The sequence below is a fragment of the Geotrypetes seraphini genome, chromosome 11, assembly GCF_902459505.1.
Source record: "Geotrypetes seraphini chromosome 11, aGeoSer1.1, whole genome shotgun sequence".
In the NCBI taxonomy this organism is placed as follows: Eukaryota; Metazoa; Chordata; class Amphibia; order Gymnophiona; family Dermophiidae; genus Geotrypetes; species Geotrypetes seraphini.
Window position 1 is genome coordinate 65,236,927 of NC_047094.1, and position 26,687 is coordinate 65,263,613.

General features: G+C 45.1%; 1 protein-coding gene across 1 annotated transcript in view; it reads left to right on the plus strand.

Annotated features, from left to right (window-relative positions):
- PGAP6 (post-glycosylphosphatidylinositol attachment to proteins 6) overlaps window positions 1-25,874 on the plus strand; it is a 111,662-nt gene extending 85,788 nt beyond the window's left edge. The window contains exons 8-13 of the mRNA XM_033915134.1: window positions 2,209-2,332; window positions 3,918-4,054; window positions 5,646-5,824; window positions 9,537-9,683; window positions 12,024-12,140; window positions 23,970-25,874. Coding sequence (XP_033771025.1) covers window positions 2,209-2,332; window positions 3,918-4,054; window positions 5,646-5,824; window positions 9,537-9,683; window positions 12,024-12,140; window positions 23,970-24,263 — 998 coding nt within the window. The 3' untranslated portion in view covers window positions 24,264-25,874. The remainder of the gene's footprint in view (window positions 1-2,208; window positions 2,333-3,917; window positions 4,055-5,645; window positions 5,825-9,536; window positions 9,684-12,023; window positions 12,141-23,969) is intronic.
- Window positions 25,875-26,687: the final 813 nt, after the last annotated feature.

The window sequence follows — 26,687 nt, forward strand, 5'->3', positions numbered from 1 at the left end:
CTGACTTCCGACTGCCTCTCTACCCCCGGGGAACTGGCGGCACGAGGATTGGGAGGAGGAATTCTCACGTCTAGGTTCAACGAGATCTCATGAGCCCGAAACGACGCCTCCATTCCGTCTCCCGGAAGCGTCCCAGGCAGTGGCAATGCCGACGTTCCAATGGTGCCCTGCATCTGCCTCTGCCTCAGCAACTCCTCAATGTTGCCGGAGGAGACCACACCAGAGCGCCGCGAGGTTGCAAAGGCACCCTTTCCTCTCCTCTTCGGCATAATCACAGTCAACGATGGTAAAAACCGCCGGAAGAAAAGATTTAGCAGGTAAGGCTTGCGGGCGGTTGCTCAGTAAACCACGACCGCAGCCATCTTGGATCTCCCAACCTATTCACTCTTGTCCCTGTGGTTTCTGTAGCCAAAATAGCTGCTGAGACTGCACCTGCTTATGCTGCTTCAAATCCCACAATGGCTGCTGGGACATCCCACAGCAGTCACCAGGCACTCCTGCTTATGCTGTTTTCTATCTCAGAATCGTTGCCGGGACCTTCAGTGGCTGTCTTGCAAGGCTGCCGTGAGAAGTCCAGCGGGTACCTGTGGGGGCTAGCTTGACTGGTGATCGCTTTTGCCCTGAAGACCCACTAGACCAGAGGTTGGCAATCTGCGACTTGCAAGCCACATGCAGCTCTCTAGGCCCTGACTCTTTAATCTCCCTCCCAACCCCATGATCCCCCTTTCCCCAGGACTACCGAGGTACCTGGTGATCCAGCAGGGGTCTTTGTGGCAGGAGCGCGGCCTTCTCACTCCTGCCTCCTTGTGGCTGCCTTCTAAAATAGTTGCTGTGAACTCTTGCAAGAGGTCTTGGCAGCCATTTTAGAAGGCAGCCGCGAGGAGGCAAGAACGAGAGGGCTGTGCTCCTGCCACAAAGACTCCTGCTGGACTACCAGGTACCTTGGTAGGCCTGATGGGAGGGGGAATCATGGGGTTGGGAGGGAGATTAAAGGGTCGGGGCCTGGAGATGGGAGAGAACCTTGGCTGGGTTGGGGGAGGGAGAGAAGGAGAGAGGAGAGGTGCAGAGACCTGCAAGGGGTTGGAGGGGAAAGAAGCTACACCTTGCGACTCTGTAAATCTTGGGTCAAACATTTTGGATAAATTGGCTCTTTGCTGTAAAAAGGTTGCCAAACCCTACACTAGATCATTAGGAGGTTTTAAAGGCCCAGGAAGGGCCTTTGTATAGTTGGAGGGAAGTGGGGTGGGAGCCACTGAAAGTGATCGTGGGGGAGGGGTTTTGTTTGTTTTTTGCCAAAACTAAACCAGCACTTGAAATTTGCAGTTCAGTTTTGGCTGAAAACTAAAACCCCAGTTTTGGTCAGCCTCTAGTGGGTGGGTCCTTAAATCAGCACTTTAACAGAAAGCAAAGAAATTCAGCTATATCCTACCTGTAGTGTCAAATAAGTGGGAAAGCCATTGAAAGATTAGTATATATGCTCTCTAGATGCAGTTTAAAAAGGCATTTCTGAGGTAATGTATCATTTTTAATGCAGAAATAAGTTTTTATAATACTTGTGTACCCAGTATGTGCATAAGTTTACTGAGATTAAGTCGAGGCATGCATAGTCTACCTGAATATAACTCATCTTGAGCTGCTACTGGAAAAGGTTTGAGCTAAATCCAAATAAATAAATAAAATAATATAAATCCATCCATTCCAGGTTTGGCGGGGGGAGGGAATATTGTATCTCACTGAAACCTCTCTTCTGTAAATGTGACACCTGCTCTTATCATATGTACCCTTATGTTCACCACTGCCAACGATCCTGATATACTAACAATTTCTTCTATTTTGTGTCTGTGGGATAAAGGTTTTGTATATCTGACCCATCAGATGGTACTCCAGTTCTTTCTTTGAACACAGAAAATACTTATTCAATGTTTATCTTGTCGGCCTCCATACATTCCTCCTTTCCTCTTCTAACTTGCAATCTCAGTCTTGTCCCTCCTGCTTTCACTGCCATAATCTTCTTAAGAAAAATGTCCAACCCTCAACTGCAACCTCACTGCTGTGGAATGAACTATTGCCTTGGTGTTGAGGAGGCTTCCAACTCTCAACTATGACTTCACTGCTATAGGATTGACATATCTCACCAAAATCTCAGTGTTGCAGCTTGTTGCTGTCATTCTCTATTTGTTGATGACAAACATTTTTCTCTTTCTTCAGCTTTTTTTCAAGGCTATCCTTTCCAAATGAACCTCAGCTCTCCTAATGGAACACATATACTTCCCTACCCTGAAACTGAGAGATGGTATCTGACCTTGCAGGTGGTGTGTCCCTGGAACCAAAGGTATGCATTGGCTGTGAGCTCTCCTTGAACCAGAGGCTTGGGTAACACCCATGCCTGCAAATGGTGGGGCTCTTGGTTCAAAAGCTTGGCAAGCATCCAGTTTTTCATGAACTAGATTTTCTGATGTGTATTAACTGTTCCGTAGTCTTCATATAGGAAGACCTTTAGTTATGCTGCTGTTAAACTTTTGGAATTCTTTTCCTTTGAAATTGCAAATAAAGCATGATTATTTGAGGTTCCGTAAACTACTTAAAACTTGGTTATTTATTATTTAAATATTAGAGGGTTATTGTTGGTGATCCCTTTGATTTGTTTTTGTACCCTATATTTTGGAATTTGTTTTGGGGACTGTTTTGAGCTCTTTCAGGTTGACACAGTATATAAAATGTGTTAATGTTATGTTGGTGTAACCTTTTGTGTATGATTTAAACCTGTAGCTGTGTTGATGTTACTTAACCACATTGGAAGGACCTCGAGTATCTAAGGCTGATATATCCATGGGAGCTATGGCCTATTGGGATTGCAGGGCTGGGGCCTAAGGGATTGGAGTTTTTCTGTTACAAGGCCGGATGAGAATCATAGGATATCTGTCCTGTTGTCTGACTGAGTCAAATGCTGTATAACATGGGCTCACCATGACAACCTGATCTACGACAGGCATCTAAAGCTAGAGTGATGGGTTACTGTGTCATATCTTTCAGGGCATTTTGTAGTAATATTGCACTTTGGGCCTTTCTGAGCAAGTGTGCCAGTCCATTTGTGGGTCTAGGATGGCCAGTTCATTATGAAATGGACATGCTGAAACTGCTGCAATGAATTGTCCAATTTCAGTGCCCCCTTCCCCCAAATTTCAGCATTTGGGAGGGTGATGCCCCCCTCCCCCCCAAAAAAAAATTATACCCTCCCCTCTCCCCCTGTTCACGATCACGATCCAGCACCTCTATGGTGGTGGTGGGGAGAAGCTGTCGCCGGAGCTGCTGCATTGTCTCCGAGCCTGGGCCCTGGAGGGATAAGCATCTGCCGCAGCTGCTGCATCTGATGTGTTGGCCACCCTCTTCAGGAACTGTGAAGCCCAGCCTCCCCGTAATGGGACGATTCATCGCGGTCGTTTTGTCGCAGCCACACTGAAATGTCCTATGATGAAACAGCTGCAATGAATCATTCCATACCATCCATGGGTGGGTGGACATTACCTGTCTAGTAAGGCCTCCTAAGCACCAACAGGTGCTGCCTGTCCAGCTGTGCCCTTATGGACAGACATCTTTTCATATTTATAAGTGTTTATATCATTTTAGTGGACAAAACTCATTCAAGTGGTTTCCATTAACAATAATCTTAATTGGAGTAGTAGAAGATAAGGCTTCAGCAGCAGATAAAACAACTAAAATACCTTGGCCGATTCTGCTCTTTTTTTTACTGTCCTTATGAGGGTTTAACCTATTTTGGGGAAAATTTTGCTTGACTCTTACTGCTCGTATGGGAGCCAGTACTAGTAAATTAGTTCTTGGTTATCGACTAGTTCTTGTGCTGTTTTCTGAGTGCTGTTTATTTCTGCAGACTAATTGTGATGTTTGTCCTTTGCCAGGGAATGTGGGAGTGTGAACGCTAGAGTTCTAGTGTCTGCTTACCTGAACCCTTGCCTAAATGACTGTGGCACATATGGTGTGTGCAAGCTACTGCGAAGACACGGCTACCTCTATGCTGCATGTAGCTGTAAAGCTGGTAAGTTTGATGGCAACCGTTCTTCAGGCTAATCTCCACTTGCCACCAAATCCCCAGAATTTATAGACTTCTAGTTCCATATACTCTAGCAAGATCCCTCCATTCTAACACCCAACATCTGCTATCAATTCCTTCCCTAAGACACATTAGCACGACCTGTTCAACAATATTTTCAGTAACCGCCCCCACGCTGTGGAATTCTATTCCAATCTAGCTGCGCAAAGAAATGTCATTAGATTTAAATCTAAACTGAAGGCATTCTTATTTAAAGATGCTTTCAATCTATAATTTTTTCTGTCCATTAAATCTTTATTACAGATGGATCCCCTCCCTGTGTATTGTCCCTAAATGTGGTCTTCTCCTATCCTACGATGTAGTTCTTCCTCCTTTTCCCTTCCTGTTTCAGTACAACTGTATGTCTTATTTTATGTATCGCCCCCAATTTTAGATTAATATACGCCACTTAGAAACATAATAGGCAGATTATCAAATTTTAAACAAACTTGGAAACTTAGGCAGGCAGCAGAAGCAGCGACGGGGACTTAAGAGCACAGCTCCGCCCCTCCCCCGATCCAGCAGGGGCTAACGGTTAAGCACGAGGAGACGCTGGGGCCGCACCGAAACCAGCGGCAGACAGCAGAATCAGCAGCAGGGACTTAATGAGCACAGCTCCGCCCTTCCCCCGATCCAACAGGGGATAACGGTGAGCACATGGAGACGCCGGGGCCACACCGAAACCAGCAGCAGGCAGCAGAAGCAGTAGCAGAGACTTAAGAGCACAGCTCCGCCCCTCACCCGATCCGGCAGGGTTCTATACCATACTAGATATCGGATCTGAGAATGGTGGCAGTTGACCATTTAATGCAGCTGATGCACCGAGATGATAGTGGCGGTTGTCTGGCTGTTGCAGAGGTCATCTGATCCAAATGACATGCCTGCATTTTAGCACTCATTACTACTTCCTGGGAAACCTCATGGCTGAAATATTGTGTGTTGGCTAGGCTGCATACGTCAGGGCTTAAGGAGCATACCAGCTTTCGCTCCTTGGAATATCGTCTTTATGAACTTCTAACATCAGATCCTATTGTCTGACTGGAATTTACTTTATTTCATTTATTTTATTTTTATTTATTGTTTTCTCAGGTACTTTAGCTAGATTGTGAGCCTTCGGGACAGCTAGGGAAATCCAAAGTACCATTTTTATTTATTTTATTTTAATATATCTTTAATTTATCTTCATTGTAAACCGCTTTGAACCTCACGGTATAGCGGTATATAAGAAATCAAATCAAATCAAAAGATTGCTGTTGTGCCATGGAAGAGGGAGATAGAGGAGTGTGAAGGCATGAAAGCCAAAGGGGATGAGGGAGGGGTCTAAGTGAAAAGGAGGGAACAATGATGGATGGTTGGAGAATCCCAAAAGAAAGGGTGAAGGATGCCTCAAGTGAGAGCTGGAAGATTACCAGTGCATTGTGTAGGGCTTCTGGCTCCATGAGCTGTGTGTAGTGTGAAGCATCATGATACAGTGCTGATAGTAAAGCAGTGTTATAAGTCCTGGTAATGGCTCACATCCTTGTCTTTCTCTCTTCAGGTTGGAGTGGGTGGAGCTGCACTGATTCTACAAATGCTGTCTCTGTGCCCCAGCAGCTCCTGGCTACTCTGCTGCTCTCACTCAGTAACCTCATGTTTATCCCAGCTATCGCCGTGGCTGTTTACCGATACTATTTTGTGGAAGCTTCTGTTTATGTGTATACCATGTTCTTTTCCACAGTACGTGAGTTTACTAATTATTCTGTCTGCTCTTTCCGCTCCTCCATCCATACTTCTTGTTCTCGCTCTTAACATATTATGTAATGCATATACCCTAGGGGATTGGATTTGAGTTATTAGATTTATTACTCACTTTTTCCAAATCCAAGCTCAAGAAGAGAGAGCATTCAGGTACTGTTATTTCCCTGCCTAAACTGACTTGACTGTCTCTGATATCTCAATACAAAGATATTCACAGAGTCCAGTGAAGAATTCACCCGTGTAAGATGAGTTCTTAATGAGGTCCGAAAGGGGTATCAGACAGCCCTAATGTTTGAAGGGAATAAACTCTTCATTTGCCCCACGGTACCTCCTCCTCCGTATTAATTCTGCTTCTTTTTTCCTTTTTTTTCAATAGTTACTATCACTTTTAGTCATTTCTAGTGCTTAAGTCTTATTATTTCATACAGTTACTCATGAATATCAATTCTGAATACTTAGCTTTCAGCCTTGAAATCATTCCCCTGAATGCCAACGCGTTTCAGATTCTTTGTCCAAGAGGAGTGTTCGTTCGGCGGTACGTAGTGTATGTTCACAACAGTAGCTTTCCCCATGTTGCCTTGACAAAGAATCCGAAACGCGTTGGCATTCAGGGGAATGATTTCAAGGCTGAAAGCTAAGTATTCAGAATTGATATTCATGAGTAACTGTATGAAATAATAAGACTTAAGCACTAGAAATGACTAAAAGTGATAGTAACTATTGAAAAAAAAGGAAAAAAGAAGCAGAATTAATACGGAGGAGGAGGTACCGTGGGGCAAATGAAGAGTTTATTCCCTTCAAACATTACTGTTTGTAGGGCTGTCTGATACCCCTTTCGGACCTCATTAAGAACTCATCTTACACGGGTGAATTCTTCACTGGACTCTGTGAATATCTTTGTATTGAGTTATCTTCAAACTATTATTGAGAATATATGGTAGTAAGTTGACTGTCTCTGAGGCAGTGGAGAGTGAAGTGACTTGCTCAGTCACAGATTGTCAGTAAGAGAAGCTGAATTGAATCTTGGCTTCCCAATGGGGTGTTATTTATTTATTTTTATTTTATTTTGTAGCATGCTTCTATAACCACTAAGCTGCTTCTTAACTCCATGATGGATTCTTTCCTGATACATGAACTTGTATTCTGTACTTACAGTCCAGGTTCTACATAGATCACCCATAATTTAGCTAGGTATTACTAAGGTGTCCAGAATGCATCATTTATGTACATCAGGTGATTTATAGGGTGACACCTTGGTACTTAAAACAGTTGTTGAAACAGTATATACCTCCCAGAAACTTGAGGTCACAATCCACTATGAGGATATCGATTTGAAGCGCTAAATGAGACTCGTTATAAAAAAAAAAAGCAAAGAGCAGCAGTTTCTGTTGTGGGTCCACATTTATGGAATGCATTGCCAGGGTCTTTGAGATTGTGCAGAGAAATTAAATATTGTACAAAATTCAGCTAGATTTTTTTTTCTCCTGGTTACACCTAGATTGGGTTGCATTGCATTCTGAGCGGCTGCTCCTCATCTCCTTTATACATTTGACTTCTCCCCCATGCTCTCACTATGGATTTAAAGATTTTATTCAGTTGCACATTGGCTGCTTGCATTTAGCAAGTAATTTTATAAAGGAGGTACTGTATCTCATGTAAGCTTGGGCTATTTTACAAAGTAGGCACCTGTCTTTATAAAATACCATCATAAGATACTTAACGCATGCCTACTTTGCAGGTACAGACCTTTTACACCAGCCCTAGAATTGCACCTAGATTTCTAAAGAAAGCACGTTGATTCTAAGTACAGTGGTACCTTAGAATCTGAACTTAATCTGTTCCAGAACACCGTTCAAGTTCCAAAACATTCGAGTTCCAAGACAGTTTTTCCCATTGAAAATGGTAGATACTGGATTAATCCATTCCTTGATCCCACAAACTCAGCAAGATCAGGCCCCCCTGGCAGAGACAGCAAGATCGGACTCCCACAGGCATAAGCAGCAAGATCAACGGCAACTGCAAGCGGTGCTCAGCCCAAAGCTTCCCTCCTAGGAAGCTGCGTCAGAGGGGAAGCTTTGGGCTGAGTGTCGCTTGCAGTTCCCGTACGTTCAGATTCCAAAGCAGCGTTCAGATTCCAGGGCAAAATTTAATTTTAAGAATAGTTTGAATTCCAAGTTGTTCGAGTTCTGGGGTGTTCAGATTCCGAAGTACCACTTTATTTATAATCTATACTAGTGTTTAAGCCCGTTACATTAACGGGTGCTAGAATATATGTACAGTATGTCTGTGTTTCTTTCTGTCTGTGCTTCTCCCTGCCCCTGTCTCTTTCTTTATTTCTATCTCTCTCCCTCCTACTGTCTTTCTTTCTGTCTGTTTCTCTCCCTCTGGCCCCCTGTTTGTCTGTTTTTCTTTCTTTCTGTCTCTCTCCCTGTCCGCTGTCTTTCTATCTCTCTGTGGCCCCTTGCCTGCCTGCCTTTCTTTGTCTTTCTCTATGGCCCCCTTCTTTATCCTCCCCAAAGCAATGCAAGATTGCCCCCCAGCACAACCCTCCCCCCAAAGCAAAGCACGTTTGCTCTTGAGCATTTCTGCTATGCCTCTTGACTTGTTTCGTCAGTGTTCTTTCCCTAAAAGAAAATGAAAACAAAAAAGCCTGCAAACAACACAGGAAATTAAACAAACATAGTAACAGCAAAAATGAAAACAGAGGAATATCTTTATAAGTCACAATCTAGCCGTAGCATATCTTAATCAAATGTTAATATACAAAATAATGTGCCATTATATCTATCCCTATACTATGCCTAATTACTGATCCCAAAATGGCCATTGCTCAGTCTAAAGCCACAATCGAGGGACCTAACCAAGATGGCAAGAGAGAGCTCATTAGGCCCTAAATTCCAAGGTCTTTGTCACTCTGCCTGACCTTAGGTAGTAAAGCTATACTGGGAAAACAATCAACAGGATTTAAAATGATGTGATTAAGCCACTGCTTTTTCAGCCCTTTACCCTGTGCAAAAATACTGTGGTGGTTTTTCATTCCAGCTAGCATTTGTTTATTAAAGCTGCCAAAAAGGATAGGTCTTAGAGAGCCTACAACCCTAGAGACTGATTGCAGTTACCCTCCTCGGGAGCGCCACTGAGATGCCTATGTGGATTTCAGCCGTGGTGTGGTGTGACAGTAATGCTCGGCTGTTGCGCAGGCGCTGCTGCCTTTTTTTTTTTTTTTTCAGTTCCTCCTCGGCGCCATAATGATCTCTTGGACCGAAGGCTTGCGGCTCTTTGAGACGAAGCGCCTCCTCTCCGCGTCCCCTTTCCTCCTTCCTTCTTTCAGACGGCAAGAGCCGCCACGGCCGACAGGCTCTGAGCCGCCGCGCGCATACACACTCCTACCTGCGGGTCCCTACAGCTCACGGAAAACGGGAGCACGCAGGTGGGAGTGTGCATGCGCGCTTAGGGCTTTATTATATTAGATTATATTAGATGTGCAATTGTACACTATTCCCAAACACTGATGTATGCACCACTGATTGTGCACAGGAGGAAGGAGCCCACTTACACATGGATACAACTAAAATTCTGCCCATTTATGTGCCACCTTGCTGCCTATAACCAGATGCCTCTTTAAAAAATGACCCTCTTAGAGTCACAGAGCCTATCCTGATGATCTGATGCTGTTTTCTCCCTGTTGCAGTTTTATCATGCCTGTGACCAGCCTGGGATTGCAGTGATGTGCATCATGGATTATGACACACTACAGTATTGTGATTTCCTGGGCTCTGTCGTCTCCATTTGGGTGACAGTACTCTGTATGTCCAGAATTAAAAAAGTCCTGAAATATGTAAGTAGCAGAAATGCAGAGGGAGTATCTGAGAGTGCTCATCTCTTCTGTCTGAACAGTTCTCCCTGTTTATCTCCTCTATAACCTTTTTCCTTTTTCAGAGATTAGGAAAGCTGGAGAAATGGGCAACACTATAATAATGGGTTATTTCAATTACTCAACATTGACTGGTTAAATGTTACATCGGGGAGTGCTAGGGAGGTAAAATTCCTAGATGTCATAAATGACTGCATCTTGGAACAACTGGTCCGGGAACCAACAAGAGGGTGTACTATTTTAGATTTGGTCCTTAGTGGAATGCAAGACATAGTACAGGAGTTAACTGTGTTGGGTCCACTGGGAAACAGTGATCATAATGTGATCAAATTTGAGCTGATACCGAGAGTAACGTTGCAAAAGAAATCTACTGTAGGGGCATTTAATTTTTGAAAGGGCGACTATGATAAAATGAGGAAAATGGTTTAAAAGAAGTTAAAAGTATCAGTTGTAAAGATTAGGACTGTAAACCAGGCATGGATGTTATTTAAAAATACACCGTCGTGGAAGCCCAGACCAGATGTATTCCACATATCAGCAAAGGTGTAAAGAAGAGGAAACGAGAGCCAGCGTGGTTAAAAGGTGACGTGAAAGAGGCTATCCGAGCCAAAAAATCATCCTTTAAAGAATGGAAAAAAGATCAGAATGAAGAAAATAAAAAGAAACACAAGCACTGGCAAGTTAGATGCAAAGCATTGATAAAGACAGCTAAGAAAGTCACTCAATGAGTGATGCATTTCCTACAAGAGTTGGGATGGTGATCTAGATTGTACTTGTAGATTATTTATATTTTCAGATGACAAATGTGCATAGGCTACAAACGCACAGGAAATAGGATACGTTAGATAATCAGTTCACAGAACTTCTGGTTTCAGATGGACAGTATTCTTGGCAGTTTCTAAGGGGACAAGTTGAAGGGTCTGTTCTTCAGAGACTGTGACTAGTCTCCACAGTGCACAGAAATTGAATATTTAAGAATATTTAATAAAAGAGATGGAAAAAACCAAAGAAAAAGAGAAGAAAAATCTCTCCAGAGTTCTTCCTCTAAAATACTAGTGCATATTGCAGTTATACCCCTGCTCCTTTTTACTGTTTGGTTTGTGCAGAGTTCTTTTCTCAATTTTTTTTTGTTTTAAGTTTGCAGCTCTTCAGCTCTAACCATTAAGCCTCTCCATTCAAAATTATCATAGACATTCTTTTTTTAAGAGAAGCTGTTTCAACCTTCCGAAATAAGGAGTTGGCCTTGGCCAATGAAGATATTCCACAAGGAATCATTGACAAGTTACTGTGCAGAATTTATTAATGATCCAACACTGACCTTGTTTCAGCTTCAGCTTGGAGTCAGTTTATGATGATCTCAAAAACATGGACGGTACGGTATATTCAATAATAGCAGGTATAAGTAGTGCCAAGATATTGCCAATCAGAGCAACAATATATGATCATAGAGCTTCAAAAGGTGCTATTGTCAAACATCATTGTTCAGAAACGTTACTTATACCTTCCAGGTTTTAAGATCACCATAATCTGAATTACTCAGTTTACACACTGATCCAACCAGATGCCAACTTAGACATGAAGTTAATTCACCCAGAGTGGCATGCAAAATCTAACATGAGTTTGTCAGAGACAACGATAAATGTCTGATTTCTCTTCAGCCTTATACATTCCACTAGTGTATGGTTACATGTGCCTTGCATCCTCCTCCTGAGGCTACTTTCACTCACTGTGTTACAGAAAAGGTATTCACCAAGCTGGACACCATATTTCCCTGTCATGACTGTAATCTCTTCCCTTTTTTTTAACTATCTTACTTGTCTTAATAAACTTTGAATAGTCTTGAACTAACATTTTTCCAAATTAAATAAATTCTCACCCCTTTCTATCCTCTGTGTGGCCTTCTCACTTCTGAGTTGGCATTAATTCCTTCCTCTGCACATGTTCATTTTCAATAAGAGATTTATAATAGCTTTTTAAAATTCAAATGTTTAAAAATATCCAGATATCATGCCAGAGTAGCACTCACCAGATTGTAATATTACACATATCCCTATTTCTGTTATTTTGAGTCCAATACACTAGGTCGGTTGCAAAATTTACCCTGCAGGTTTAAGATAGAATATAAATTAATTTAAATACAAATAAAGGTAAAGTGGAAATAGGAGTTGTAAAGATATCAAAAGAGACAAAACACAGTTTAGTGTGTTTGCTTCCCTGAGTCTTGCTGTGTCCTACCTTCTCCTGTCACACCACCTTCCATTCCATCAAGCCTCATTTTATCATGCTTTGCTTTTGGCTTCCCAGGTGCTCTTCATCCTGGGGACTCTGCTCATTGCCATGTCCATGCAACTGGATCGCAGGGGTGTGTGGAACATGATGGGCCCCTGTGTCTTCGCCATCATCGTGCTGCTCTTAGCCTGGGTGAGTGACATTGTCTTGTGCTGGGAATATATTGCTCCAGTAGTACTTTGGGGGAAGGATACATCCATGTGGAGTTAACACACTGCTCTGTAACTCCTTATAATGGATTTTCTGTGTGTCCCTTCCTTGTGGCACACTTTAACATAATTTCTGTGTGTCTAGTCTATGATGCTCTTCGGTTAACACAAGTTCCTGTCTAGAGATCACAGGAGGTAGTTTGGTGATTAGGAAAATTTTCTCAGTTCTTTAGAGCTGGAAAAATAAGATCTTTTGTTGGATAAATACAAGTATGAGACACTATATTTCCAATATGAAAATGTGTCAGGAAAATTTTTATCATTTCTTCCCACTGTGTTTAATTTTGTAGAGATTGAGTCAAACAAAAAAGTGGGTGATTGTCCTTATTTTGGAGCACAATATCACTCAGTCTTGTGTCAATGAAAGATTGGCACATGCTGAGATAAATTTTTATGTAATTCCAGAAAACTAGACAACGCATATTATAACTTTCATTTTCCATCTTAGTTTTAGTCCATGACTTTCACAAAAGTCTAGCAGTCACACATTTGACAATGTGGAATCATTTTTTTCTTTATTAAACAACTATAAATTCCTGTCGTGCAGATTTCTGAACAAGTATCAGTTAAGCTGCTTCAGCATGTGAGTATGGTCCATGTCAGAAACATGGACGCTCCATTGTGAGATTGCACCATCGAAGATCAACATGCAGTAGTGCGCTTTCATTCAGCAGAGGGGGTGAAATCTGTGGAAATTCACTGTCGGATATTGACTCAGTATGGACATAGCACCATGAAAGGTTTATGAGTAGGTAAAAAGGTTTAAAGCGGGAAAAGCAGATGAAACCGATGAAGGTTATTCTGGTCACCCATCAACATTGCGCATATGAGATCACATTGACAGGGCAGATGCCTTGATTAGAGAAGACCAATGGATAACGGTGCCTCAATTAGCTGCATATTTGGATATCGGCTATGCATCTGCGTTTGCCATAATACATGATGACTTGGGATGCAGGAAAGTCTGCACATGATGGGTTCCCAAACAGCTTACTGATCTGCACAAGCAGCGGCAAGTGGAGGTTGTGACCGAGTTCCTGAGATGATATGAAGAAGATTGAGTATTCTGAAAAGAATTGTCACCAATAACGAGACATGGGTGCTTCACTACAACCCAGAGAGCAAAAGACAAAGCATAGAGTGGAGACATCCGTCTTTTCCAGTGAAAAAATTGAAACGTCGGCCCTCCTCCAAGAAAATGATGCTAACCTTCTTTTGGGACAGAAAGGGACCTATTTTGGTGCATTTAACATAAGAACATAAGAAATGCCTCTGCTGGGTCAGACCCGAGGTCCATCGTGCCCAGCAGTCCGCTCACGCGGTGGCCCAACAGGTCCAGGACCTGTGTAGTAATCTTCTATCTATACCCCTCTATCCCCATTTCCAGTAGGAATTTATCCAATCCTTTCTTGAACCCCAGTACCGTACTCTGCACTATTACGTCCTCTGGAAGCGCATTCCAGGTGTCCACCACACGTTGGGTAAAGAAGAACTTCATAGCATTTGTTTTGAATCTGTCTCCTATCAGCTTTTCCGAATGCCCTCTTGTTCTTTTGTTATTAGAAAGTTTGAAGAATCTGTCCCTCTTTACTCTCTCTATGCCCTTCATGATCTTATAAGTCTCTATCATATCTCCTCTAAATCTCCTCTTCTCCAGGGAAAAGAGACCCAGCCTCTCCAATCTCTCAGAATATGACAGGTTTTCCATACCTTTTTTCAGATGTGTCGCTCTCCTCTGAACCCTCTCGACCAACGCCATATCCTTCTTAAGGTACGGCGACCAATATTGGACGCAGTACTCCAAATGCAGGCGCACCATCGCCCGATACAACGGCAGGACAACTTCTTTCATTCTGGCTGTAATACCCTTTTTGATTATACCAAGCATTCTATTCGCTCTCTTAGCGGCCGCTGCACACTGTGCCGACGGCTTCATTGTCATGTCCACCATTACCCCCAAGTCCCTTTCCTAGGTACTCTTATTCAATAACATCCCTCCCATTGTTTAGTTGTACCTCGAGTTTCTGCTCCCCACATGTAACACTTACATTTCTCAATGTTGAATTTCATCTGCCATTTCGCCGCCCATTCTCCTAGTTTGTTCAAGTCCCTTTGCAATTCTTCACAGTCCTCTGTAGTCCGAGCTCCACTAAATAGTTTGGTGTCGTCTGCAAATTTTATTATCTCGCACTTCGTCCCTGTTTCTAGATCATTTATGAAGATATTAAATAGCAGCGGCCTGAGCACCGAGCCCTGCGGGACACCACTCGTGACCCTCCTCCAGTCGGAGTAGTGACCCTTCACTCCTACCCTTTGTTTTCTACCCTCCAACCAGTTTCTGATCCATCTATGTACGTCTCCTTCCACCCCATGGTTCTTCAGCACATGGGCAAACTGAACAGTGAAAATTACTGTGTTTGGCTGCAAAATGAATTTAAACCTGCAATTGCAGCAAAAGAAAAGGAATGTTGTCCAAAACAATCTTGCAGCAACATGATAATGCACATACTAATACAGCAACTGTGCCAAAAGAGAGAGTGCCGCAGCTTGGGTTCAAAAGTCTTCCACATCCTTCTTAAAGGCACAGATCTGGTGCCTAGTATTATAACATTTTCAGCCCACTGAAGGAGACACTGTGAGGTTGCAGATTCACCTCTGATGATGAAGTAAAGGAAGCAGTCCTCATCTGGATTTGGGAGCAGTTAAAAAACTTCTCTGCAGGTATTCAAATGCTAGTTGAACGATACAACAAATGCATTGTCTTGCATGGGGACTATGTGGAAAAGTGATATGTTCAGTTGTGCATAGTTACTTCTATTAAAGCCGTTAAATGTTTTTTGCCTTTATTTTTTTATTTATCCTCGTATTTTATATCTTTCAGAGTTGGGAATGGTAGGATCAGGCTGTTAGAGATACGTTGATCAGCAGATCTACCCAATAGTTGAGTAAATCTGGGGAAGCTATTAAGGTCATCACCATATTCTGCTTCTGCTCCTCCAGGAAGAGAAGCCTCTGGTAAATGTAATTTTCAAGTCATCCATGCTCATAAATAGAATTTTGGACTACTAGTTCTCTTCTTCCATTTATTTAAAATTCTTGCTTAAACATCTTTTAGATTGAGGAATTCCTCCCTCCACAGTTATCCCAAAAATTGTTCACTAAAGTTCCTAGCTAGAGGCATATTGGATGCATTTGATGTATCTTCTAGAACATTAGCAGTAGCAATTGCCTTGTGCCGTGTCTTGGCTCGGGGTTTCTGATTTGAAAACTTCAGTCTTAAAAGCACCTTTCAGATGGCTCTTGTGAGGGTAGTAGTCTGCTTGGAGACAAGATTGAAGAGGTGGCTGATAAAATTATACACACAGACACCATGACAACTTTGATCATAAGAGGCAAGGAATTGCTGTTTCCAAAAGACATCTCCACTTTGCTAGCTTATATTTTGCTTCTCTTATACTCAGGCTGGGCTGACACACTGTGTGCTGTTACATGGCCTTGCAGCCTGCGCTATGGCTGCCTTGGTGGTTCTTTTTTGCTCTGTATCTATTGAAGAAATCTGCAAAGCAACTACTTGATCCTCAGTCCATATATTTACTTCTCACTACTGCTTAGAGTACATCTACAGAAGAGAAAGTCAATTTGGGCAAACAGTTCTGTAACATCTATTCTCAACTTTAAAGCCAACTTTCCTTCAACCTTATAGGGTTTTGCTAGGCTCTTGTCTATTCAATGTTTAACCTCTTCCAGACACATGATCCTGGCAGCTTGCGAGTCCCACATTTGAAAACAATTAAGCCTGCTTGTCCTTGAAGAAAACAAAGATACTTTACCTGTAGCAAGTGTTCTCCAAGAACAGTAAGCAGAACCTTCCTACCTCTCTTAGTTGGCTTCTTAGCTTTTGTTACTGAGCTGATGGTCCAACAAGCCAACATCGGGTGGGAAGACAATGGCACACGCACAGTATGGGCATTGCCTAAAGATTTAAAGTCCAACAAGAAAAGGCTCTCCCAATGTCACTGCAACATAACTTTACCTTGGGTAGGACCGGCTTCGACATTTAAGATGAACAAAGAAGGAACCCCATGTTGGAAACATTACAAGCCATAAATTGCAGGAGCTATTGTTATGAAAAGCATACGCTATATCGTCCCTGAGGAAGATAACGAAATAGGGTCCCTTATCGGACAGTGTTTAGACTTTTCAAATTAAATAGGAGTTCCCTTCATAAAGCACATAGTTGAACATTATTTTTTTAATTATATGTTGCAACTAATTGAGCTTAATGTTCACGAACAAGTGGCAGCTCACTATTGTATTGTTGCACCTTTTTAGGGAATTTTTTATACAGACACTAAAAAAAACCCCACAGAGGAGAGAAATACTGTATGATGTTGGTAAGTAGAGCCTGTTGTGACTCGCATTTGTCACAACGTTTCACTGAGCTGATATGCACACTCTTTCATGGTCTCCTCTCAAAACTTAAAATTTAGCATTTTAAGATTATAAGTGTGTCAGCTGTCTCTGTTATACCGACATGGGGAGAGCATTTTCTTATTGGAGGTTTTGTCTCGCTTCCATTGATTGTATGGATTATTTCCTAACGATCTAAAATGACAGTGCACTTGGCAGTGTCCATACTGGGTTCCTTGGATGGCATCAGAGATCACCTGCTACAGGTAAGTATCTCTTTGCTTTATACGTTATCATTTACTATGTTAGCCATATAACTTTGCACCTCTTTACTATGGGTATGTCCAGAACACTGGTGTCTCCAATTCCGCCAGTTTTATGGCTGACATAAGTGATCCTGTATCTATCTACTTGGTTATGCTGGTATTCTGCCTTTATATTAGGGGAGGGCACCCAAAATATTTTTATTTGTTCAGTTTTGTTTCATTGTTGTCCAACGAATGTGATTACAGATGCATGACCCCGGCTAAAGACACAGTACCCTATGCTTTATTCCTTTAGAAGGTAGCCTCAGCCCCACCACTCCACCGCTAGTTCAATGTTTCAATGCGGGAAGAATTATGTGGGAACTCATCATCAGCTGCCCGTAACACTATGCTCAAAAAAAATTTTTTATAAATCAAAAACTGTTTAAAAACGTGTCTTATTAGCTTTATAGTGTCATTCAGATGAATCTGTACTTAGCTTTAGTTAACAGCCGATATCCGGGAGTGGAACCCGACATGCATGTTTCGCACAATACACGTGCTGTTTCAAGGGTCTCCCTGGAATATATAAAGAACAAGAGAGAAAAGGGGCCATTAAAATTGCACACAACCCCCTCTCCTCACAGTGTAACTGTCTCACTAAGATACCAACTCAGAAAATACCCACCAGGAACGTCCGTGTCATCCGACTCTACGATATTTAGAGAGTAAAAGATGGCCGCGGCGTCCCAGCGGGGAGTTTAAATAGCCCGCCTTACAAAAATTAAAGGTGTACGCCCCTCAAATCACATTGGCCCGACCTCACCCAATAAGGGAAACCCACTCAATTTCTCCATTTAAACCCCGTGGCTCTACTGTATCGAGCGTGAAAATATATCTCTGTTCACATTCATTCAATTTAAAAGGATCCTTCTCCCCATCCCTCCCAACTACCCGATCAATGACTCGCCACCTAATTTGTTCTACTGTGTGTTGATGGGACAGCCAATGAGCCACAAGAGGGGCTTGGATGACCGAATTAACAATACGGGACTTGTGCTCGGTAAGTCTAACCCGAATCGCCCTACTTGTTCTACCAATATAAATCAGCTCACAGGGACAGACTATAGCGTATATCACATCCTGCGACATACAATTGGTATCAGATCTTAGATTCAAAATGATGTCCCTCCCTGGAACCTTCCAACTCCCCCCTTCCATGGTTAGAGGACACCATTGGCACCTGCCACATCCCCTATGACAACCCCCCTGATCCTCAACCACCTTCTTATAAAGCAAACGATTACATTTTTGCCCAAGAGTCATGCCCCTAGAGTATGCTACCCTGGGGAACTCCCTCAATGCCTGATGAACTTGCACTATGTGCCAATGGCGCTTCATCAATGATACCAACAAATTTACTACCCTAGAGAAGGGAAGCATACAAGTGAGCACCTCCCCCTCCATTGTCTGGGCTTCCTCAGATTCTTGTAACAAGAGTTCACGCTGGGCATAATTAGCCCTAAGATAGGCCTGGCGTATAGATCTTTCTGGATATCCCCGACTTCTAAATCTGTTCGAGAGGGTTCGAGCCTGCTTCTTAAATTCCACCAAGGTAGAACAGACCCGCCGGACACGAAGAAATTGGGCAATTCTTCCTGAAAGCCTTATGCCCCCCCACGTCCGATTCACCCCCCCCCCCCCCGCAGGACCGCTCGCACCCCCACCCCGAAGGACCGCTCGCACGCACCTGCACCCCCACCCTGAAGGACCGCTCGCACCCCCACAGCCTCCCGACCCCCCCCCCCCATCATGTAGAAGCTCCTACCGGTTGTAAGTAAAATCGATGAATTATCAACTTATATTCATAACTTTCAAATTGAGACTACCGTATTTTCACGTAGATAACGTGCACCCGTGTAAAACGCGCTCACGGGTATAGCGCGCGGGAAACCGAAATATATGTAAAAAATTTTGTATATCGCACACACCCGTATACCGCGCATGCTGCCCGACTCTCCCGTCGCCGCCTGGCTCTCCTTTCGCCCGCCCCAACTCTCCTCTCCCCCTTGAAGTCCTGTCCCCACCCTGAAAGCCTTATGCCCCCCCCCACGTCCGATTCACCCCCCCCCCCCGCAGGACCGCTCGCACCCCCACCCCGAAGGACCGCTCGCACGCACCTGCACCCCCACCCTGAAGGACCGCTCGCACCCCCACAGCCTCCCGACCCCCCCCATCATGTAGAAGCTCCTACCGGTGTCCTGCTGCTTCCTCTTGGCGGTCCCGCCCTTTCTCTGACGTCAAGCCCTCTTGCCCCCCCGACTCCCCAACTTCCCGACAATATCTGGCCAGGAGGGAGCCCAAGCCCTCCTGGCTCTGGCGACACCCCCCCCCCCCCACTAGTTGTTCGGGCCAGGAGGGAGCCCATGCCCGCACTACATTACGGGCAGGAGGGATCCCAGGCCCTCCTGCCCTCGATGCAAACCCCCCCCCCCCCAACGACCGCCCCCCCAAGAACCTCTGACCGCCCACCCCAGCCGACCCGCGACCCCCCTGGCCGACCCCCCACGACTCCCTCACCCCCCTTCCCCGTACCTTTGTGTAGTTGGCCGGACAGACGGGAGCCAAACCCGCCTGTCCCGCAGGCAGCCAACGACGGAATGAGGCCGGATTGGCCCATCCGTCCCAAATCTCCGCCTACTGGTGGGGCCTAAGGCGCCTGGGCCAATCAGAATAAGCCCGGGAGCCTTAGGTCCCTCCTGGGGGCGGGGCCTGAGGCACATGGGCCCAACCCGACCATGTGCCCAAGGCCCCGCCCCCAGCAGGGACCTAAGGCTCCCGGGCCTATTCTGATTGGCCCAGACGCCTTAGGCCCCACCAGTAGGCGGAGCTTTGGGATGGATGGGCCAATCTGGCCTCATTCCGTCGTTGGCTGCCTGCCGGACAGGCGGGTTTGGCTCCCGTCTGGCCAACTACACAAAGGTACGGGGAAGGGGGGTGGGGGTGTCGTGGGGGTTGGCCAGGGGGGTCGCAGGTCGGCTGGGGGGGCGGTCAGAGGTTTTCTTTGGGGGGGGCGGTCGTTGGGGGGAGGGGGGTTTGCGTCGAGGGCAGGAGGGCCTGGGATCCCTCCTGCCCATAATGTAGTGGGGGTAGGGGGGTCGCCATGGCCAGGAGGGTTTGGGCTCCCTCCTGGCCTGAACAACTAGCGGGGGGGGGGTCGCCAGGGCCAGGAGGACTTGGGCTCCCTCCTTGCCTGATATTGTCGGGGAGTTGGGGAGTCGGCGGGGCAAGAGGGCTTAGGCTCCCTTTTGCCCCGATCGTGTCGGGGAGTCGGGGGCAAGAGGGCTTGAGCTTCTTCTTGCCCCGATCGTGTCGGGGGTGCCACGGTTGGCTGGGGCAAGAGGGCTTGAGCTCCCTCTTGCCCCGATCGTGTCGGGGAGTCGGCGGGGCAAGAGGGCTTGATGTCAGAGAAAGGGCGGGACCGCCGGAAGAGGAAGCAGCGCAGGCGCAGGGCTCACAGAAGGGCCGGGACCGCCAAGAGGAAGCAGCAGGACACATGTAGGAGCTTCGACATGATGGGGGGGGTCGGGAGGCTTTGGGGGTGTGAGCGGTCCTTCAGGGTGGGGGTGCGGGTGGGAGTGCGTGCGAGCGGTCCTTCAGGGTGGGGGTGCGGTGCGGGTGCATGCGAGCGGTCCTTTGGGGTGGGGGTGCGAGCGGTCCTGCGGTGGGGTGAATCGGACGTCGGGGGGGGGGAACTATGTAAAAAAAAATTTGTACAACGCGCTCACGCATATAACGTGCAAGGTTATACACGGTTTGTAAAAATCATGTATAACGCGCGCATTATATGCGTGAAAATACGGTAACTCTAAGGGCTCCTTTTTTCAAGGCGTGCTACGGGGGTTAGCACGTCGGACATTTCATTACGCGCTAACCCCCTCGGCAGCCTAAAATCCTAATGCCTCGTCAATTGAGGCATTAGGAACTAGTGCGGCAGGCGGTTTAATGTGCGGTATTCCATGCGTTAAACTGCTACCGCACCTTTGTAAAAGGACCCCTAAGTTCGACATTATTAATAAGGAGATAACTTCCATTCAAATATCTCTACAACATTTGTCAAAGACAGACTTTTCTTCCAGAAAAAAATTGAACAACTTGAGAACTATAATAGAAGACTTAATCTAAGAATACTGAATTTTCCTAAGTCAGCTACTGCAGCTCCTATTGATATGTTTAAAAAATACCTGATTGAAAATTTAAAATTTTCTTCAGACTCAATTCCGCCGATCAATAGGATTTACTATTTGCCTAATAAGTTACAAAGTCTACCTTCTGCCAAACGAGCTGAAAGAATACAATCTTTGGACTTGAATAATCTAACTGACATTTTGGAAACTACACAAGAATAAATTGAATATCATGGAACAATGATTATAACTTTGGTATTTGAGCAAGATCTTAATGCTATATTAAGAATTTTCTTTCGCAAATCCCAAACTTTATTTTTCGGTCAGAAAATTTGGATTTTTCCTGATATTACAAAGACTACACAGGACCGTAGGAAATTATTTTTAGCTATGAGGGAGGAAGTTAAAAGTTTGGGAGCTACATTTATGCTTGGTTATCCAGATACTCCAGAATCAAATATTATTTTTTGTTCCTAAGCACCTTCGTACCTTTCTGGACACTAAGAAAATATCATAGGGTAGTCTAAAAGAATTTTGGGCCATGTATAGATAACGTTAAGCCATTTCTATAATTATGTATTAGTGATACCGTATTTTCACGCATATAACGCGCGCGTTATACGCGTTTTTACCTACCGCGCATACCCCTCGCGCGTTATACAAAAGTTTTTCTACATAGTTCCCACCCCGCCCGACGCCCGATTCACCCCCCCCAGCAGGACCGCTCGCACCCCCACCCCGAACGACCGCTCGCACGCGCTCCCACCCGCATCCACGATCGGAGCAAGAGGGAGCCCAAGCCCTCTTGCCCGGCCGACTCCCCGACAATATCGGGCCAGGAGGGAGCCCAAACCCTCCTGGCCACGGCGACCCCCTACCCCCACCCCGCACTACATTACGGGCAGGAGGGATCCCAGGCCCTCCTGCCCTCGACGCAAACCCCCCTCCCTCCAACGACCGCCCCCCCAAGAACCTCCGATCGCCCCCCCCAGCCGACCCGCGACCCCCCTGGCCGACCCCCACGACACCCCCACCCCCCTTCCCCGTACCTTTGTGTAGTTGGGACAGACGGGAGCCAAAACCGCCTGTCCGGCAGGCAGCCAACGACGGAATGAGGCCGGATTGGCCCATCCGTCCCAAAGCTTCGCCTACTGGTGGGGCCTAAGGCGCGTGGGCCAATCAGAATAGGCCCTGGAGCCTTAGGTCCCACCTGGGGGCGCGGCCTGAGGCACATGGTCGGATTGGGCCCATGTGCCTCAGGCCGCGCCCCCAGGTGGGACCTAAGGCTCCAGGGCCTATTCTGATTGGCCCACGCGCCTTAGGCCCCACCAGTAGGCGGAGCTTTGGGACGGATGGGCCAATCCGGCCTCATTCCGTCGTTGGCTGCCTGCCGGACAGGCGGTTTTGGCTCCCGTCTGTCCCAACTACACAAAGGTACGGGGAAGGGGGGGTGGGGGGGTCGTGGGGGTCGGCCAGGGGGGGTCGCGGGTCGGCTGGGGGGGCGGTCGTTGGAGGGAGGGGGGTTTGCGTCGATGGCAGGAGGGCCTGGGATCCCTCCTGCCCGTAATGTAGTGCGGGGTGGGGGTAGGGGGTCGCCGTGGCCAGGAGGGTTTGGGCTCCCTCCTGGCCCGATATTGTCGGGGAGTCGGCCGGGCAAGAGGGCTTGGGCTCCCTCTTGCTCCGATTGTGGATGCGGGTGGGAGCGCATGCGAGCGGTCGTTCGGGGTGGGGGTGCGAGCGGTCCTGCCGGGGGGGGGCAGGGCAGGGCAGGGCGGGTAAATGGAGAATCGGGACAGCGCACGGAGAGTCAGGGAGGGCGAAAGGAGAGTCGGGGTGGCCAGAGGAGAGTCGGGGCGGGCGAAAGGACAGTCGGGCAGCATGCGCGTTATACCCGTGAGCGCGGTATACAAAAGTTTTTATACATAAAATCGTGGTTTCTGCGCGCTATACCCGTGTGCGCGTTATACACGGGTGCGCGTTATCTGCGTGAAAATACGGTAAATATAAGACCTCCTTGTCTTTTTCTTTACTGTTTTCTCATGAGAATTGAGGCCTTATTAAGAGTTTAAAGATATGAATAATCATAGTATAGTAATAGTAATTTAATGATTATCTAATTTACCTTTTTCAATTTGTCATTATTTAATGATAATCATGTTTTCCATATACTCTGCTTTCTGTAACAAGAGTACTCTTGTGGATTATTTTGAAAATGCATAAATAATAAAAATAAAAGAAAGAAAGAGGGAAATTTTATACTTGGGTTAGGTTGATCTGAGTGGGTCAGGGGGGTCAACCTGGAGAGTTCTGGAAGGAGTCTACAGGTAGATTTAAAGGTCATTTTTGTGAACTGTTGGGTAGTTTCTAAGTATAAGGAAAGGGTGACAGTCATAGTCAAGAGGGCCACCTGATGAAAGGTGTGGAAGTTGAAGCCTCAATTAGTGATGATTTTCTCTTGTCAGGATCAGCTGGCAGAGATTGCTGAGGGTGATTAATCCTGGAGATTGATGAAGCTAATTAATAGGAATATAAATGTAATGTGAGCCTAAAGATGGGTGAGATAAGGGGTAGGGTGGGAGGGCCTAAGCAACAGGGATGTTTGCAAAGTGTAACTGTGGAATCCATCTCCAATGATGTCCCTACAAGCAAGCAGAGCTGAGAGAGAGATCCAGGCTTCACAGTGGTTTGGAGAGGTGGGGATAGTTTTCTGGAATTGTAGAGAGGCTATGAAAGTATGCAGGTCTGGCAGAGCCCAGAAAACATGGCTTAACTCAAAGCAGTAGAGGAGAGAGACCCTTTGGCCAGTACTCTCTTAATCATTAACCTTCATTAATGTCTTACTCTGTTCCTTCTCTTTCCTGAGATAAAAGTATATCATTTAAATGCCACTTTTCTCTTCTTTGATATTAGATTTATCGTGGTGTGAAACGCCGGCACTGCTACCCGCCATCCTGGAAGCGCTGGGTCTTCTTCCTTTTACCAGGCATCCTCCTAGCCCTGATTGCTCTGGCCGTCTATGCCTTCCTGGAGACAAACCAAAATTACTTCTACACCCACAGCCTGTGGCACATCTTGGTGGCTGGCAGTGTGGCTTTCCTTCTCCCACCACGAGAAAAGCATAAGAAGCCCTGGCTGGACTTGCAAAAGCTGAAATGGAACAGCATGTGCAGGGATGATCACGAGGAGCTGTATGTGACTACATGAACTGAGATGGGGAAGTGGGGCCTATAGTTGAAAATGATAGGAAATGATATGGAAGGTGGGCAGCTGGGTTAATATTACTCAGCAGTGTAATCCCTTCCGGCTGTACACATTTGATTTATTTTGGCCAGTCAGCTGAGATACTGAACTAAGAAGGCATGCTTTGCATGCCAGGATGCAATCCAGCTGATACTACAGAATTTGTTTTGAACAGTACTGTATGTTTTCCAAATATTTGGTATCCTTCCTTCCTCTGATTGTATTCGTAATTCTACCCTTTTATACCTATTTTCTCTTAATGTATTTGGGAGGGAAATCTACACTGTGCATTTGCATTGTGACCTATCTCTCCACTGTTCTCCAGTTTAACGGTCTCCTTCATTCTCGAGACTGCAATTAAGCTGCTTATCATGGATTTGGATTGTAGGTTCTGATCATACATACATAGCAGCACTCAGTTTTACATATAGCTTTTAATGATGACCATGCCTAGGATGGGTCTTCTAAACACATAAGTTATTGGACACTATAGAAAGCAGGAGGAAAGGGAGGGGTGATGTTTGTGGTTGCTCTGGTTAGGAATGGCATTATTTAGACAGATGGTAATGATTTTTTTTAATTTAATATTTGTCTGCTTATTTCCATTATCAGATTTATTCAGAGAGTGTTAAAAATGTTTACATCTAACTTCAACGCACCAAAACAAGACATCCCTTAGCAGCTCTTTATCGTAGGATATAGAACAGATAAAGTGTATTTAACTAATCACATGTCATAATGTGCTCACTTACCTAAATATGTTTGGGAGGAAACTGTATGAGTTCTGGTGTAAATAACTTTAGTCTGTGTAAGAGTGGGCATCCTAGAGTTTGGGTTAGGATACTGGTCCAGGCAGACACCGTGAAGCCACTGTACTTACTCTTGAATGACTGGTTATCTGCTGGAAAGAATCTGAATATGTTTACTGTATTTATCTTCCAGATCAGACTAAAAATGAGATGACAGTCTCATTAAAAGTGAAATGAGGCAGCCTGGCAGAGAGAGAAACTATCTAATAGCTTTCTCTACATGGTAATCAAGAGGTTAGAATAGATGGCCCTCTAGTCTTTTATCAAGCCTGTCTCTGATATTGGCCAGTCTGGATCACAAGATCCACGTGCACCTCCAGTATATTTATAGTAATTTGAATGATTTACACCCTCATATTAGCCTCCTCATGCCCTTTCTTCCCTGACTTTTCATTTGCAACTGATTCAGTGATGCATCTATGCTGAAAGTGTCAGGCTATATAGCTAATATGCTCTGATGGATAAAAACATGAGTCCTTACTAATAATGCAAAAATATTAATTGGGTTCCATGCTCAGTCTTGTTTGTTAGCTTTGATAGTCTGGCAGCATTAAATCTACATTTCTTTAGTCATTTCTAATACATTTATATGCACTCCTTGTGAATGTACATGCAACATGCTATAAATTACCTCGTATTACCACTCACAGAATGCTCAGATCTGTAGAGCATTACCTGTGGTCCCAACATTGTTTTCTTAGCAGCTCGTGTTTGCAGGAGACAAGGGCACTGAGCACTTTTCACAAATATAATAATTTGAATGATTTATTATTTTATTAGGAAAATATGCTTTATTTGGTTTGAGTTATATGAATTGAGCATATGGGAAAATTGATGTAAGCTCCTTGATGTTATTGAGCTTTACCTAGTGTTGGCAGAATGTATTTCGCACAGGGGCCTAAGATGGCACAGGATCTTTAGAAGGGCTTCAGTCATATGCAGAGCCATAACAGTCTTGGACCAAGTGATGCAGTATCCACTAGGATTTAGTTACCTAGAAAAGTTCTTTGAGATGTTTACTGTCTCAGAAGATCCTGATTTTTTTTTTTTAAGGTCTTGGCACATTCCACTTTTCCTGGAAATGTCCTTTTTGGAAGGTGTTTCTAGAGAGGTTTCCACCCCTGTCCAGCCTCCTGCCACAGTCTGAGCCATAATGGAGAGTGATTGACTCACATGAAGAAAGACACGGTACTACTCGAATGGGTCCAGAGAAGAGCGACTAAGATGGTTAAGGGGTTGGAGGAGCTGCCGTATAGCGAAAGATTAGAGAAACTGGGCCTCTTCTCCCTTGAACAGAGGAGATTGAGAGGGGACATGATCGAAACATTCAAGGTACTGAAGGGGATAGACATAGTAGATAAAGACAGGTTGTTCACCCTCTCCAAGGTGGGGAGAACGAGAGGGCACTCTCTAAAGTTGAAAGGGGATAGATTCCGTACAAACAAGGAAGTTCTTCTTCACCCAGAGAATGGTGGAAAACTGGAACGCTCTTCCGGAGTCTGTCATAGGGGAAAACACCCCTCCAGGGATTCAAGACAAAGTTAGACAAGTTCCTGCTGAACAAGGACGTATGCTGATA